This window comes from Pteropus alecto, unplaced genomic scaffold (assembly GCF_000325575.1).
Source record: "Pteropus alecto unplaced genomic scaffold, ASM32557v1 scaffold34, whole genome shotgun sequence".
In the NCBI taxonomy this organism is placed as follows: Eukaryota; Metazoa; Chordata; class Mammalia; order Chiroptera; family Pteropodidae; genus Pteropus; species Pteropus alecto.
The window spans coordinates 4,779,048-4,794,764 of NW_006435763.1; the positions used below are offsets into that span (position 1 = coordinate 4,779,048).

Sequence of the window (15,717 nt, forward strand, 5' to 3'; positions counted from 1 at the left end):
AGGTGAGGCAAAATTCACGCGTGGCCAAAACTGGCCTTGAGAATCCCTTTGTGTTAGTCAGTATGGGCCAGACTGTGCTGCGGTAACAAATCAGCCGTCAAGTCTCGGGAAATAAATGCAAGGGTTTATTTCTCGTGCACACAGTTCCTCTGCAGGGCCACCGCCTTCTGTGTAGCGGCTGAGAGCGCCAGACTCTTCCAGTCCTATGACATCGCCTCCCAGGGGCTGGCTTCCAGGTCGCCACAGCATGGGAAGGTAGAGTGTGGACGACTGACACCCACTCTTAAGTGACTCAAACCAGAAGTGAAGTCAGCCACTTCCACTCACAGCTCATTGGCCAGGATGAGTCACATGGCCCCTAGCAGACCGCAAAGGAAGCAGGAAAGGAAAGTCTGTCTCCCTTTGTGAGTTTGTGTGGTTTCCGAGTTCGGGATTGTGGGGCGGTGAGACCAGGGTATTGGGTTTCTGAGTTTGAACTGGGTGAGTCTGGTTAGTGAGGAGTGCCTGCAGTGGGGGAGAACGCCATTTCTGCTGCACCCCAAAACCAGGCACCTAGTCCATTCGCAGGTGGAGCATCCTAGCCCCGCCAGTCTTGCCCCCGTCCCCCAATTTGAAGTCGTTCTCTTGCGTTAGGGACTGCGAAGCGTGAAGGTGCTTGGGGGTGGGGGGCGGAGCAGGAGCAGCTGGCAGGGTTAGCGCCATCGGAGTAAGCAGTGTTTGGATGGCCAGGTGGGGAGCCCGTTTCGGATGCGAGGTGTGTCTCTGTCTCAGAGCCTGGCCCTGAGCATTAAGGTCCCAGGTCAGATCCTGAACAGCGTGCAACCTGGTGTGCGCTGTGGAGGTGCACTGTGGGTACCCAGGAGAAGTCCTGGGCAAGAGGAGGCGGGGTACAGCGCTGACCCCGAAGAGGGGGTGCAGCCAGAGGCACCAAGGCTAGGGAGATTGGGGGTGCCTGCGTACCTGCCCATGCAGGTGAGTGCTTCAGTGCCAGGGGAGGAGAAAGGGGGACGTAAGCTTTGTTCGTGCACCTGCTATGTGCCAGGCCCCGGGATCCCCCAGGCCAGAGTGGGGAATCTGGTCTGACGCTTCGCAGCGTTAACCTGCCTTTCTGTCTTCATTCTCACACCCACACCCTGTATCCGGCCCCACCGCAAGGTCGACTGACTTCCAGAATCCAACCAAAACACCCAGGAACCCACCGCTTCCGACCCCTCCCACTGCTGCCATGCTGCTTCCGGCACGTTGTCTGTCCCTTGTGTGCCTACGACAGCCGACTCAGAGGCCTCCTGCCTCTGCCCCGCAGTCCATTCTCCACCCAGCAGCCACAGCGATCCCGTAAAAACATGTCACAATCCTCCTAGGGTCCCCATCTCGGGGAGAACAGCCACAAGGCCCTGCACAACCTGGCTTCCTGTGACCTCTGCCCTCAGCTGCCCCTTCTGGCCACCACTCCTCAGGCCAGTTCGGCCATACTCACCGCTCTGCTCTTCCTCCAATGTGTGGGGCACAGCTGCACCTCAGGGTTTTCCCTGTTTCCCCAGATGTCGATGTTCTGTTCTGCGTCTGTTTCACGGTGGCAGCTGCATGGGAGCCTTGGGGTTTTCCGTTTCCCCAGATGTCGACGTTCTGCGTCTGTTTCACGGTGGCAGCTGCATGGGAGTGGGGCGTAGTCTGTCTATTCCCTGCCGTCTCCCCACCGCGGGAGCACGGGCACACGGCACGCGGCACGCACTCGGCATCTGCATACTCTGATCAGGACTGAGCCCTCTGCTTCGGGGCCTGGGACGTGTGTGACATCACCAGGGCTCTAGAACTTGACTGGAAGAAGCCGCAGGTTCCTCACTGGTACAACTGGGATCATTGTATTTACCCAGCCAGGTAGTTGTGAGGATGAAAACGTCAGGGAGAAGCACCCAGCGCCATGCCTGGCCCTTAGGATACCTTTAGGCACGGCGAGGCTATTCACGCATTCATTTTTTCATCTGTCTGTCCACCCGTCCATCCACCCATCTACCTATTCATCCATCCACCTGTTCACCCTCCCATCCATCCATCCATCTATCCAGTCATGCAATTGGCATTTACCGAACGAACGAACCCTCCAGTATGCTCTGCATCGTGCCAGGTGCTGGGGAAAATGCAGTGAACACACACAAATCCCTCAGCTCAAGGAAGGAAAGCTCTTTCCTTTTCTTCGGGTGGGATTCTGGAGGAGTCAGCTCTCACCGGGGAGCTGGTGTTCTAGAGCTAAGGAAGAATGTGAGGCGCAGGGTCGCACAGTGGTTAGGACATGTGCTCTGGGGCTCACCTGCCTGGTTCAGTCCCTCCTTGCTTATCACCCTGTTATCTGTAAGGGGGGCGTAATGATAGCACCTCGCTCATCGAAGCATCCTGGTCAGGTGCAGAATGCTACTGCCTTCCTCTTCCAGTGTGAGGACCGCCTGAGAGGCTAGGGCAGGCATGTAGAGCTTTGTGTGTCTGCAGGGACAGTGGAACGGGAGAGGGTAAGGACCCACTGAGAGAGGCACTGGCCAGGGACGTCTGTATGTGACTTTCCCAGATCTGTGTTCCGCCGGCCAGCCAGGCCCTGCTGACAGGGGCCCACGGCAGGGGGGATTAGTGGCCTGGTGGCCTCGTAGGCTGGTCTCCAAGGAGCAGCGGTGTGGGCCAACGGCAACCTCGTTAGTGGGCTTGCGTGGGCCTGGCCCCTGGGGCCCACGCTCTGCTCCCTGGCGAACCATCTCCCTCCGTGAAAGAGGCCTTTGTGGCTCTGAATGACCGTGAGCGAGATTTCCGGACACACAGCTGCCACCGCCTTCGCCTCTGGTCTCTCTGCTGGGAAGCCTGGTGGCTCGGTGCCAGGCAGAGAGCTGAGAGGTGCTGCAGAGTGGGACAGACACCCCCCTCAGGGGACGACTCGGGCTCTGGTGTTAGATTCCCCCACAGGGGCAGGATCCCACCCTACTGCTTCCTGGCTGGGCGCCCTAGGCAGGTCACGTCAGCTCTGAGCCTCAGGGTTCTTGTCTGTGGCATGGAGCTAGTGATCGTCAGGAGTGGAGGGGCCAGCACTTTGAGGGGTGCCGGTGCCCCACCCCACACGGAAGGCATCACAGTGAGCTCGGGCCACGTTTTGGCAAAGGAGGGTGGAAGCTGGAATCAGGTCTGGATGTAGATCACTTGGGCTGGAAAACTTGTATCAGCAGGACCCTCAGAAAATCCCCACTAGTCTGCGGCCATGCCACCCTGAACATGCCTGATCTCGTCTGATCTCGGAAGCTAAGCAGGGTCGGGCCTGGTTAATACTTGGATGGGAGACCACCTAGGAAGACTTGGTGCTGTAGGCGTTAAAAAAGACGACGAAAAAGAAAGTCCCCACCACCCACCTGGGTCAGGGGAGGCCCTGTGTCCCGGCATGCAGGCTGATGTCCGCAGACCCCTCCTGGCACAGCACCAGAAACGCTGCCCAAGGACCAGTGGATTATTGATGGCAGGGGTTCAGGTCAGCCCAGTGACTCAACTGGGTGACTTAGAGTCCGCTGAGGACATTTGGCGATTCTGAGGATGTTTTTGTCACGACTGGAGGTGAGAGCACTGCTGGCATCTAGTGGGCAGTGGGACCTCCGACTCAGCTACTTCAGACTCTCGTCCCCTTTCCTGGCGCCCCAAGCTGGTTTTGTGAGCCCCGTGTCAGGACCAGCCGCGTGTGTGCCGTGCACTGCCCTCCCCGAGGCACGCGCTGGGCCTGTACCGCCTCTGACCTCTGACCTCCAACAGCGTCTCCCACGTGGCCACCTCGGGAGTAGAAGTGGGAACACACACACCCTGGGCGTTCCAGCTGTTGCTGGGGCTCCCCCGAGAAGCCGGAATGTGGTCTCGAACAGGCAAAATTAGGAAAAGTGCCAAATTGGGAGCCAGTTCTCCTGGCAGGGCCAAGGGGCCCTGGCTCTGCTCATCCTGCCTTCGGAGCTGAGCAAGCGAGCGGGCGAGCGTGCCCGGTGCGTGCTTGTCCCATTCTTGGTGCGGGGTGCGGCTCGTGTCCGGTTCAGACAGGACGCTCCAACAGGAGGCGTGGGGTTTGGTCCTGGTGCACGCTGGAATCGTGGGGAGCTTTAAAAAGAGGCAGTATACCCTAATGGATAACACGTCAGGGGCGCAGGGGCGGGAGGGAGGGGGTGGGGTGACAGAATGGTCCTCGTGGTGACGGAAGTGTTCAGCATCCCTGCTGGGGCGGTGGATGCGGGAACCTGTACCGGTGACACAGTTGCGTAGAAGTCACACACACTCACACACACACAATAAGAACAAACTGGAACGCTGCATTGTACACATGCCGATGCCTTGGTTGTGATGTCGTACTGTCGTTTTTCAAGGTATAACTTTGGGGGAAACAGGGAGGAGAGTACACAGGAACTCGGGGTGATTCCAGCTGCTTGTCTAGCTAGAATCATCTCAGAAGGGTTGATTTGTAAAAGGACACACACCGTTGCCCCAGCTCCAGGGCTTCTGACTTCATTGGTCCGCGGTGGAGCCTGGGTGCGGGCAGGGCCTGAGGGCCCCAGGCGAGTGCCAACGGAAAGCCAGAGCTGAGAGCTGCTGTCCACTTTGGGTCCGGGGTAGACAGGGCTGGACAGGCTCTGGTCAGGCCAACACGAGGGTTGCTCTGTCTTCCCAGGTCTGTGACGATCGGCTGGCTACTTTCTCTGCCAGCGAGCAGAGAGGTCTGGACTCAACACTGTGGGCCACTGCTGACCCCTGGGTCACTCGTGTCTCTGGAGCATGGCACCTCTCTCCAGGCTGGCACAGCGGGACCCGGGTTGAGGGGCCTGGCTCAGACCAGGCCTGACTCCTGTGCCAGCCTGTAAAACAGGCCCTTCTGGGCCAGCAACTGAGCTGGGCTGCCGCTCTCTGCCACCTGCCCCTTATCCATGACCAGCACCCTGCAGGGGAGAGGGAGACAGGCAGCTCTTGGGACACCAGCCCAGGCGCTTGGCTGCTCTGAGGTTTGCTCCCCAGAACACAGCCAGGTCGGAAGCCTCTGCCGGGCATGTGTCCTCGGGCTCGTCCCTTCCCCTCCGGGCATCAGCCACCTGTACCAATGGGCACTCGATAATCCTTACCACTGCCGTTGCAGCTCTAAACCTGGATGCCTTCCTCCACCACGGTGGGGTCCCTGGGGACCGGCTGGGGGCGGCGGGCTTACCTGGCACAGTCCATCACGGAGCGCAGGCGGTGGGCAATGAGCAGCGCTGTGCACTGGGCAAACCAGCTCCCGAGGGCCGCCTGCATCTGGACCTCCGTCCCCGGGTCCACGGCGGCCGTAGCCTCATCCAGGATGAGGATCCGGGTGTTCCGGAGAAGGGCACGTGCCAGACACAGGAGCTGCTTCGGCAGTGGGCTTACCTGGCACAGTCCATCACGGAGCGCAGGCGGTGGGCAATGAGCAGCGCTGTGCACTGGGCAAACCAGCTCCCGAGGGCCGCCTGCATCTGGACCTCCGTCCCCGGGTCCACGGCGGCCGTAGCCTCATCCAGGATGAGGATCCGGGTGTTCCGGAGAAGGGCACGTGCCAGACACAGGAGCTGCTTCTGGCCCAGGCTGGGAATGAGTGGGACCATCAGGCCGGATGTTTGTGTCTCCACATCAAGATTTGCAGGGTGTGCCCACAAGCGGGTCCCCCACGCCAGCCACAGGAGTGGGGGGTGCGCGTGTGCCCATCCCCACACGGGGATCCCCAGTCCACAGTGCTGGTAGGAATCCGCATCCTGCCATTTTCGAGCCGGGCGACTTTAGGCAAAGTCATTCAAAACCACTGTGCCTCAGTTTCCCCATCTGTGAAATGGCTATTTCTATTTCTATTCTGTGATTTGCACCATGTGCCAGACACATCCTTATGTGCTGGGTATATACTTATTCAATCCTCATGAGAACCACAGAGTTAGGTATTAACGAGTCTTCCTTACTTGTCTTGAGGAGGAGATCAATCGTATACTCAGTGCTCAGTGCCGCGCTTATCACAGAGCAGGCTCTCAGCATACAGTAGCTTTTCTTATTCTAATTACAGGTGGGGCAGGTGAGGCTTAAGGTCATGTGGCCAGTGAGCATCCAGAGCTTGGAGACCCAATGGTGTCTGGGGCTGTTTCCTGCTGTGCCCAGCTTCTTCTCACAGTAAACCTTTTCTAGAGAACCAGAACCTCTTTGTAGGGCCATGCTGGTGTCAGGTGGGCCTTGCTTGCTCCAGCCTCACCACCTTGACCCTGGGTAAACCTCGAACGTCAGATGCCAACTCTTCAAACACGGGGTTAGCAAGAGTATAGCTTCGAGGATTCAAATGAATATTATTTCTTGTGTGCCAGGCACTGTTTCAACAGCTTTACACGTGTAACTCTCTTAAGCCTCGCTCAGATAGGTAGGTTCTATTCTTCTCATTACATAGATGATAAAACTAAGGCCCAGGAGATTAAGTAACTTGCCCAAGGTCTACAACCGGTAAGTGAGGGGGGCCCAGATTTGAAGCCTGCCTATGTTCTTAGCCACCAAGCCATACTGCCTCGCGTGCTTGGAAACCACCGCCACTCACAGCCCCTTCCCCTAACACCTCTGGGGGCAGATAGGTTTTAGAATCCAGAACGTCTCATTTTTCTCAAAAAGGCACATGCCTGGACACCTATGTTCATAGCAGCACTATTCACAACAGCCAAAAGGTGGCAGCAACCCAAGCATCCATCAATGGGTGACTGGAGCTGCAAACTGTGGTTTACCCACACACAGGAATACGATTCAGCCTTCCAAAGGAAGGACATTTTGACACGTACTATGCCACAGCGTGGGTGAACCTTGAGGACATTATGCTGAGTGAAATACACCAGTCAACAGAAAGACCAATGCTGTAACAGTCCATTTAAGCGAGGTACCTAGAGTCGTAAAATCCATAGGGACAGAAGAAAATATGATGGTTGCCAGGGGAAGATAGAGAACTGTCCTGATGGGTCCCCAGCTTCAGTTTGGGAAGATGAGAAAGCTCTGGGGATGTGAAGTACCGCCGAAGCGTGTACTTAGACATGGGTCAGATGGTAAATTTCATGTTATGTGTATTTTACAACAATTTTAAAAAGCTTTTTCAAAGTCATACTTCGACATCCCCAGTGAGCTGGGGGTTAGTGCCCAATATCAGACTCAGTATCTCCATAGCAAAATAAATGCCAAGTGGGCCTCAGGTAAGTAGAGATTGGGTTTCACCACCAAATAAAGTTAGGGACCGAATTGAAGAAACGATATCCTGAGACTGTGTTGGAGTTTGTAATTGCTGATAAGTGAGGGGGCTTGTCCTGTGACCTTTACTGGAATGGGGTGGTCGATCATTTATGGGGGAGGCCGACTTCCGGGGCAGATTGCCCTCAGTGGGTGGTGGCCTTGGCCACATTCAGCCCTCCCCTCAGCTCCCCACAGGTCCTGGCTGTGATGGGGTGAACCTACCTCAGGTCATCGCCTTGGTCAGTGCACTCGTACTGCAGCTGGCCGGGCAGGCTGGCCACCAAGGCTCTGAGCTGCACCGTCTCCAAGGCCGCCCAGATGGCCTCGTCCGTGTGCTCGTGTAGCATGTCCAGGTTCATCCTCAGAGAGCCGGGGAACAGGATGGGGTCCTGGCCAGGAGGGGCAGTGAGTCAGAGCTCGGCCTGGCCATGCTCCCACCTTTGCCCACCCCGTCCTCGGCCTCACCTGGGGGATGATGGTGATCCTAGACCGAAGCGTGTGCAGCCCCACGTGGGTGATGGGGACCCCGTCGATCCAGACTCCGCCCTCGGCTGCCTCCAGGAGCCGCAGCAGGCCCCCGGCCAGGGAGGACTTTCCGGCCCCCGTCCTGCCGACGATGCCCACCTGCCAGGGGGCAGGGGAACAAGGCCCGTTCTGACCAGTCCTGGCCAGAAGAAGGCAGGCCACAGCCCAGAGGGGTCCTGGGCATCTCTTTGTGAGATGTTTCCCCTGCACCTAAGATCCATCTGTCCAACTATCCATCGTTCTTGGTGCATCCATCCTTCCATCTGTCCACCTTTCCATATATCCATCCACCAATCTATGCAAACATTCTATGTATTCTCCATCTTCCCTTCATCCCAACACACCTCCCGCATCTTCCCATCTATTACGCACTTCCTTCTATACCCCCATCGTTCCTCTGTTCCTCCATCCTTCCCCATCCTCCCATCCACACCCCTCCATCATCCCTTATCCTTTCTTCCAGACCCATGTCATTCTACTCATGTCCCACCCTCCTTCCGCCCCCATCCTCCCATCTGCCCCTCATCCCTCTCATCCTTCCTTCTACCAATTCCTCTCCCTTCCTTCCACCCACCACCCTTCCATCCATACTCCTATCCTTCTACCCATCTCTCATCCTTTCTCCCACTACATTCTATCCATCCATCCATCTGTCCCTCAGCCTTCCTTCCATCCATCCCCCGTCCCAGCCAGTCAGTCCTCCACCCTTCCGTCCATTTGTTCATCCTTTTATCTGTCCCTCTTTCTTTCTCTCTCTCGCTTACAGTTACATGCTCAGTATCTGACACACGGTAGGGGTTCAACACTATTTGTTTAATAAATGAATCAAATGTGTGCCACCCCCCTGTATGACAAGCACCCTTTTAGGCACCAGGAATACTTAAAGCAAAGAGTCCTTGCTCCAAAGGGCTCACCCGCCTTGTGTTGGTCATAGTGCAACTGAGTAAACCTAACGTTAAGGCGGTGTGACGGACAGGCAGTCCCTATCATCATGCGCTAGACCTGTAGCGATGGAGGTGAGCAAGGAGGTGCTGTGCATGCTGCCCGGGGTAGGGGTTGATGGGGTAACCAGGGAAGGCTTCACGGAGGAGGCGGTACTTGAGTGAGATCTCAAAGGATAAGCAGGACTCAGGGAGCGGGAAGACTTCAGGTAAGCTACCTCAGTCGACACCCGGAGCCACCTAACCCAGAGGCAGTTGCTGCACAGATGCTGGCTAAGCCCTGGCCAAGGACCGAGTGAAATGGTGAGCTGGGCCAGATTATGAATGCCACGCTCAGGACTGTGGGCTTCGCCCTGAGGGAGGCTGAGAGCTGGTGGAGGGTCTGGAGCAGGGGAATGACCCGCTCAATTCAAGATGACAGGAGAAACTGGAGCATGGGGGCTCGGATGGGGCCCTGGAGCCATCAGGATGAAGGAGGAAGTGTCTCCACAGTGTCGCGGGGTGGGAAGGGACTTCATGAAGGGGCTTGACTGGGCATCTGTAAACTGGGAGAGTGCTAGCCCTTTCCTCATGGGGTTGTTGTCAGGGTACAAATGCAAACACTAATGGAGGAAAGCACGGGTAAACATTTCTGTAGCTCTTGCTCTGTGCCAGGCACCGTTCCAGGCAGTTCATATGTGTTAACTCGGTTAAACTTCACGACCTTAGGAAGGTGACGTTGTCATTCCCATTTCACAGATGGGAAAACTGAGACTAAGACATGACGTGTCTTGCTCAAGGTCATGGCAAAGCCAGGAACTGGGCCTGTGCAGACTGGATAATGTATGCGGAGTGTTCAGCACTCTGCCCAAACACATAGTAGGTGTTCAACTAATGTTTGAGAAAGAAGGAAGTCAGGCGATGCCTCATCTGAGACACTGAGGTGGGTGGGTCGGTCTCACCGGGTGGAAGCAGGTTTGGGGAAGATAAATTCAATTTAGGGTGTGGTGGAGATTCGGAGGAGGCAGCTGGTGCTCAGGGCCTGCACCCTGGGGTGATGCCCAGCCTGGTCCTGAGGCCTCACCAGCCACCCTGTGGCTTGGCCTCCATGAGGAGGAAGTTATGGGAGAGGGACCCACCTTCTCTCCCGCGTGGATCTTGAAGGACACACCCCGCACAGCCAGCGGGAGCTCAGGTCGGTGTCTCAGCCCAAAGTTTCGGAACTCGATCTGGCCCCCACGAGGCCAGGGGGACCGGGCTGCACAGGCGGGCAGTGTCCAGGGCGCCTGGGGCAGGAAGGGACACTGCGTCAGAGGAGTCTTCCTCCCAGGCTTCTCACAAAAAGATCCACCTCTCTAAGCCTCAGTTTCCTCTTCTGTAAAATGGGCATATTTACTGCTGCTTTACAGGGTTGCTGTGGGGCATGGAACATAGCAAAGCTAAAAACGATATCTGTATGGTAAAAATGATGATGGTGCTGGCTACTCTTTATCTTTTTAAAGTACTATTATTGGCCAGTGCTAGTTGTTAGCCCAGTGGGGTGGGCCCTCTCCTCTGTCTTTGTGAAGAGGGCGGGTCTGTGCAGTAGGGATCCCAATGCTGCCATTGGTATTCCTGTGACCTTGAACGGTCACTTAGCCCCCTTGAGCCGTGGTGACCCCATCTGTGAAATGGGGCTAATAAGAGCAGTGGACATGTACTGAGCATGTGCAGAGTGCCAGACACTGTCCTAGGTCCTTTGCTGAGACCTCATTTGACCCTCCCAGGACACCTAGCATTGTTAGTGGCCATGGTGCTCTTCCATTATAGTCATGTTGCTGTTACATGGCTGTGGTGGCATTGCTGTCTCTCATGTCTCTGTCACTCAGAAGAATGACCCGCCTTGCCCAAGTGAGGAAGCAAAGGAACCAGGATTTGACTTGGCTCCAGACCCCGTGCTCTTGACTGTGGCCCTGGCTGGGACTCTGGTCTACAGTGGTGGGGGCTCCAAAGCCCATGGCAGACGTCGACCTGGGTCCACTGCCCTCGGCTGTGAGTCCCTGGGGTGGTGGTGGGGGGGACACGCCCTCCACCCCGTCTCCCGCCTATCACCTCCTTGGGCGTCCGGGCATAGTCCTTCATCCGCTCCACGGACACGATGCTGCTCTCCAGGTCTGTCCAGCTGCGAACCGCCCACTGCAGCGTCTGGGTCACCTGGTGCGAGAGACGACACCTCAGGCCAGTTTCAGCAACGCCCCCCTGCAGGCTTGCACCTGTCCCGCTGAGGCGGACCCCAGGGCAGACAAGAGGACTGGATGAGGCTGCAGCCACTAGGACCTTCTCTCCCTTCAGTGGGGTCAGAGTAGGCAGAACAGGAAAGAGCCTCAGAGATCAGTTGTCTAACCCGTCTTGATACAGGTGGGAGATGGGACCAGAGAGGGTGCATGGCCCGCCTAAGACACCCAGCAGGACCCAGGCCCGCTGACTTCCATCCTGACAGGCTCCCTCCTCTGCTTCCCCATCACCCTGGAAATCGTGCCACGCTCCTCCCCAGGGCCCACACTCCCTCCTGCTCAGGCCTCCCTCTTCCCCCAACACCTCTCTCCGGTCTCTCCTCAGCCCAGCTCTCCAGCAACTGCCGCTTGCTGTTCCTCTAACCCACCAGGCACACCCTGCCCCCGACCCCAAGGCCTTTCCTCCACCAGGAGTGCTCCCCCTCCCTCTCCCTCTCACCTTCCTGTCCAGCTCCTAAGCCCCCTCCTCAGGGAGGCCTCCCAGGGCCTGTGCAATGGAGTAACACACCCCCACCACCTCCAACTTCTTGCCTCTCTTCATCCTTAAACTTAGTTGCCTCAACTGTAAAATGGGGATAATAACAGTACCCCTGATGGAGCTGGGAGCAGGATTAAATGAGCTAATATTTATAACGTTCTTAGAACAATGCCTCATTCACAATGAATGCTACTTAGTATATACTTTTTTTTCTCTTTGCAGATGTCATGATCTGGCCTTAGATATTGCTATTAATAGTTAACAAAAGTTACCAATGCACCTGGACATATACTTTATATACTTTGTCTCAGTTAGGGAAGTGAGGGATACTGAGGCTCCGAGAGGGAGGACTTGCTTGAGGTCCAGCAAGGTCACCTCGGCTGAGCTCTTGCAAGAGCTGGACTCTCCTCACTGTTTGGGAGTTTGGACTCAGGGCCTCGAAGGTCCTGCCGGCAGGGGTGTGTCTGCCTCTGTTCTGCCTGTGCCCTGGAGCCCAGGCTGAGGTGTCGGGGGTACCTGGAGGGCGGTGGAGACGGAGAAGCCCACGAGGCCGGCGCTGAGATGGGCCTTGCGCAGCACAGCACACACGGCAGCCGAGAACACCAGCCCATTCCCCAGGAGCTCCAGGTTAGCAGCGAGCCACCTGCGAGGGGCGGGCGGAGGAGAGTGGGGTCAATGGGGGTCCTCTCTGCAGGCCCTGCTCCTCTGGGCACAAGGACCGGTCATGGTGCCAACTCGAGTGCCCACGGGGTCCTGGCCATGGTCTCGCCCACACCCCAGGCTGTGCCCAAGCTCAGTGGGTGGGGGAAGTGGATGCTGTTCTGTGTTGCCTGTGCCCCGCTCAGGGCCTGGCACACAGTAGGTGCTCTACCATGCTGCTGACGTCCTATGGCTGGATATGCCAAGCCCTGCCCCTTTGTGTGCCCCCTGCCGGAACCCAAGCTCCATCTTCACGTGACCAACATCCTATCTTCAGGCTCAAGTCGGCTCAAACGCCTCCTCAAGGAGCCTTCTCAGATTGCTCCTCCCTTTCTTTTCCATGTCACTGATAACGTCCTTCCTGAAAGCTATCAGTCTTCATAATTCAACTGTTTAATCAGTCCTTGACTAGTGGTCTCCATCAGTAGACGTGAGCTCTATGAGGACAGTGACTTTGACTTGCTCATGGCTCTGTCCCCAGTACCTAGCATAGGACACAGCCCAGAGGAGGTGCTCAACAAATGTATATTGAGTGGATGAATAAAGATGCACTCCATTTTACTGAATCCCTACCATTCATTCATTCATTCATTCATTCAGCAGGTATGTATTGAGCACCTACTGTATACCATACATATTGGAGGTACTAGAGACACGGCTGTGAGCCAAACAATAACACTCTTTAGGGGGCCCTGGGCTTTACTACATATAGCAGCTAGTCCTAACTACCCCACAAAGGGGGGTGTCGTTGCCCCCATTTGACAGATGAGGGCACTGAGGCTCAAGAGGGTTAGGTACCTGCTTGAGTCCAGACACACGACACCAGAATTTGAAGCTACATCTGCCTGACCAGTATCAAAAAGCATGCACCCTTTCCAAAGAATCGAATAACGACTGAACAAACAAACACCCACTCAGGGCCTCCCACATCCTAGACAGCTGACCTGGGGGAGTCCCTACACCTCTTTGAATCCCAGTTCAACCATCTATGGAATGAAATAACATTGACTCATCACAGTTGAGAGGTTCAAATGAAATATGCCATATATAGCATGGAAATCACTGCACCTTGCACATAGTAGGCGCTTTCTAACTTTTCGTAAGGTGCCACCTCCCTAGGCAAGGACTCAAGGACAGGGCAGGGCAGGCCACTCAGAGGCATGTGGAATTGAGACATTGCCCACAACAAGTGAGCCTGATAGGCCCAGCTGGGCAGAGATCTGGGCAGAAAGAAGAAAGGAATTCACATTTATTGAGTACCTACTGTGTGCTCAATCCTCTTCATACTCTGGCACCTCAAACCTTGACTCCACCCCATTTTCGCTGTGTGGCTCTGGGCAAGTTCCTAATTCTCTCTGTGCCTAAGATTCACTTTCTATAAAACAGTCTCTGCCTTGTGGGGTTGTTAACAGGATTAAATTAATCCAGGTAGAGTACTCGGAACTGTGCCGGGCACATAGTAAGCATCTTACAAGTATTAGCTACGAATCCTCATAGTCATTCCACGACTACAACCCCAGTTGACAAATGTCGCTCAAAGAGGATTCGTAACTTGCCCACGATCACCCGGCTAGTGAGCTGCAGAGCTGGGATTTGAAACCATGTCTGTCTATGCTCAAAGCCTGTGTTCTTGTTTTCACTTAGTACTGAAAACAAGGCAGTTTTGCTGACATCTGTACCTCCTGCCCACCTGCTGCTGGAGACCCCTCGAGCCCGGTTCCATCTGCTCGCAGTGCAAGCCAAGTGCACCCATGGGATCTAGTCTCAGCTCTATCCCGTTCTCTGCCGACCTCCCTACCTGTCAGCCACCAGCCGTGGGAAACTGACTCTCTGGCTTTCATCCACGTGAGTGTCGTTCTGAGCCACAAAGGAACCCTGGGCCCGGAAGGCCCTGACCACCGCACCGCCCTGAAATGCCTCCGCCACGTGGGAGCACACGAAGGCGTGCCTGGCTGACTCCAGGCGTCTGAGTTGGCATGAGGTGGCTACGTACAGGCTCTGAAACAGGACGGGGAGAGATGAGAGGTCACAGACACAGAGAGGGGTAGTTTGAGAAAAGGGAGCCCCAAGTACAGGGTCCCAGACGAGGCTCTGTTACCAGCTTGCTGCGTGACCTTCAGCCACTTGCTTCTCCTCTCTGGGCTCTAATTTCCTCGCAGAATCAGAGTTCCGTGGTTCTTTTTAAAATCAGCTGGGAAGGTTCAAACACCTCCAATGCCCCCTCCCCAGAACTGCTGAATCAGAATCTCTAGGGGTGTCACCTTGGCCTTGGTGTTTTTAAAGCGCCTTCCGGGCGATTCTACAGCCACGATTGGGAAACCACTAATCTAGTACAAATGTCGCTTTCCCAGCTCTAAGGCCAACTGCTTCACGCAGGGCCAGTCACCATGGGAGCAAAACTGTAAAGGGCAAGGATGGCTCTTGGCCAAGTCAAATTCATTTACTTCACTTGAGGGTTACGTGCCAAGCGCTGGGAACATTACGATGCACAGACCATATATGTTTGAGGTTGCAGCTGGCAGCTAGGGAGGAACGTGCATTTGCCGCAATACCCAGGCTGTGTGCCAGGCTCTTTACAAACAGTTTTCAGTAATTGCGAGGTGGGCATTAGTGGCGTTCAGTTTACAGGTGGGAACACCTGAGGCTCACGGGGATTAAGCAGCTGGTCCAAGCCTTTATAGCAAGTAAGAGGCCGAGCCTGGATCTGGACCCACCTCTGCCTGACTCCCAAGCTCTCAGAGAAGGCATCCTTCCCCCCAAGTCAAGAGGAGGTAGGGAACACCTGGGATAGTTTGGGAGCGCAGTGGTGGCCATAGTTTTTGTCTGACTGCCATGGTTTTATCTACTCCCAATTTCCTAGGGGCAGCTGTCAATCAGGGGGCCTGAGCGTTGAGGTGGTCATAGGACGTAGCCTAACCAGTCAGAGCAAACTTTTGCTTTGGATACAGTGATTAGCTCAGGGGAGAACCCATACCCCCCAAAGGGCCAATCAGAATCTTCCCTGGGATTGATAGACAAATGCTAAGCTGGAGAAAAGGTTTCTTTATGTTGGGGCTGCCCAAGTGGGCGCTGTGGGTATAGGGTTGCCAGGGGCCATCAGACCTGTCCCCAGGAAAGAGCGTGTGTGCAAAATTAGGCCAAGCAGAGCTCAAACATCAGCAGGCACCAGAATTACCTGGAGGGTTCGTTAAAACCCAGGTCTCTAAGCCCCACACCCACAGTGTCCGAGTCAGCAGGTCATGGGCGGGGCCTGAGAATGTGCATTTCTATCCAGCTCTCAGGGCGATCCCGATACTGCTGGCCCAGGACCACAGTTTGAGAACCACCGAGCGAAGAAACGAAAGAGAGAGACTACATCCTGGTGACAGCTGGCGGCTGCACCCTAGGAGCATAAGCCTTTAAGTTCTGTTCTCCTGTTTAAGCTAACTTAACTTGGTCTCTGGCTCTGGCGTTTGAAAGAGTTGTCTTTGAGACTTTGCAGTGCCTTCTGGGTGTCTGGATGCCCGGGGAGGAGGAAGCTGATTTCAAGCAACGGGACAAAACAGTAGAAGTTCAGGACGTCAGTGTGAAC

The 15,717-nt window shown here is 55.7% G+C and overlaps 1 protein-coding gene and 1 pseudogene across 1 annotated transcript in view; one reads left to right on the plus strand and one right to left on the minus strand.

Moving 5' to 3' along the window:
• The first annotated feature begins 3,225 nt into the window (after positions 1 to 3,225).
• On the plus strand, positions 3,226 to 3,344 carry LOC112479137 (annotated as a pseudogene).
• Positions 3,345 to 4,828: 1,484 nt separating this feature from the next.
• The window catches only part of ABCC6 (ATP binding cassette subfamily C member 6), a 47,411-nt gene continuing 36,522 nt past the window's right edge, over positions 4,829 to 15,717 (minus strand). The window contains exons 25-32 of the mRNA XM_006910939.2: positions 13,945 to 14,144; positions 11,964 to 12,090; positions 10,788 to 10,889; positions 9,836 to 9,982; positions 7,717 to 7,875; positions 7,474 to 7,640; positions 5,401 to 5,595; positions 4,829 to 4,937 (exon numbers count right to left, since the gene is read on the minus strand). Of these exons, the coding sequence (XP_006911001.2) occupies positions 4,829 to 4,937; positions 5,401 to 5,595; positions 7,474 to 7,640; positions 7,717 to 7,875; positions 9,836 to 9,982; positions 10,788 to 10,889; positions 11,964 to 12,090; positions 13,945 to 14,144 (1,206 nt within the window). The remainder of the gene's footprint in view (positions 4,938 to 5,400; positions 5,596 to 7,473; positions 7,641 to 7,716; positions 7,876 to 9,835; positions 9,983 to 10,787; positions 10,890 to 11,963; positions 12,091 to 13,944; positions 14,145 to 15,717) is intronic.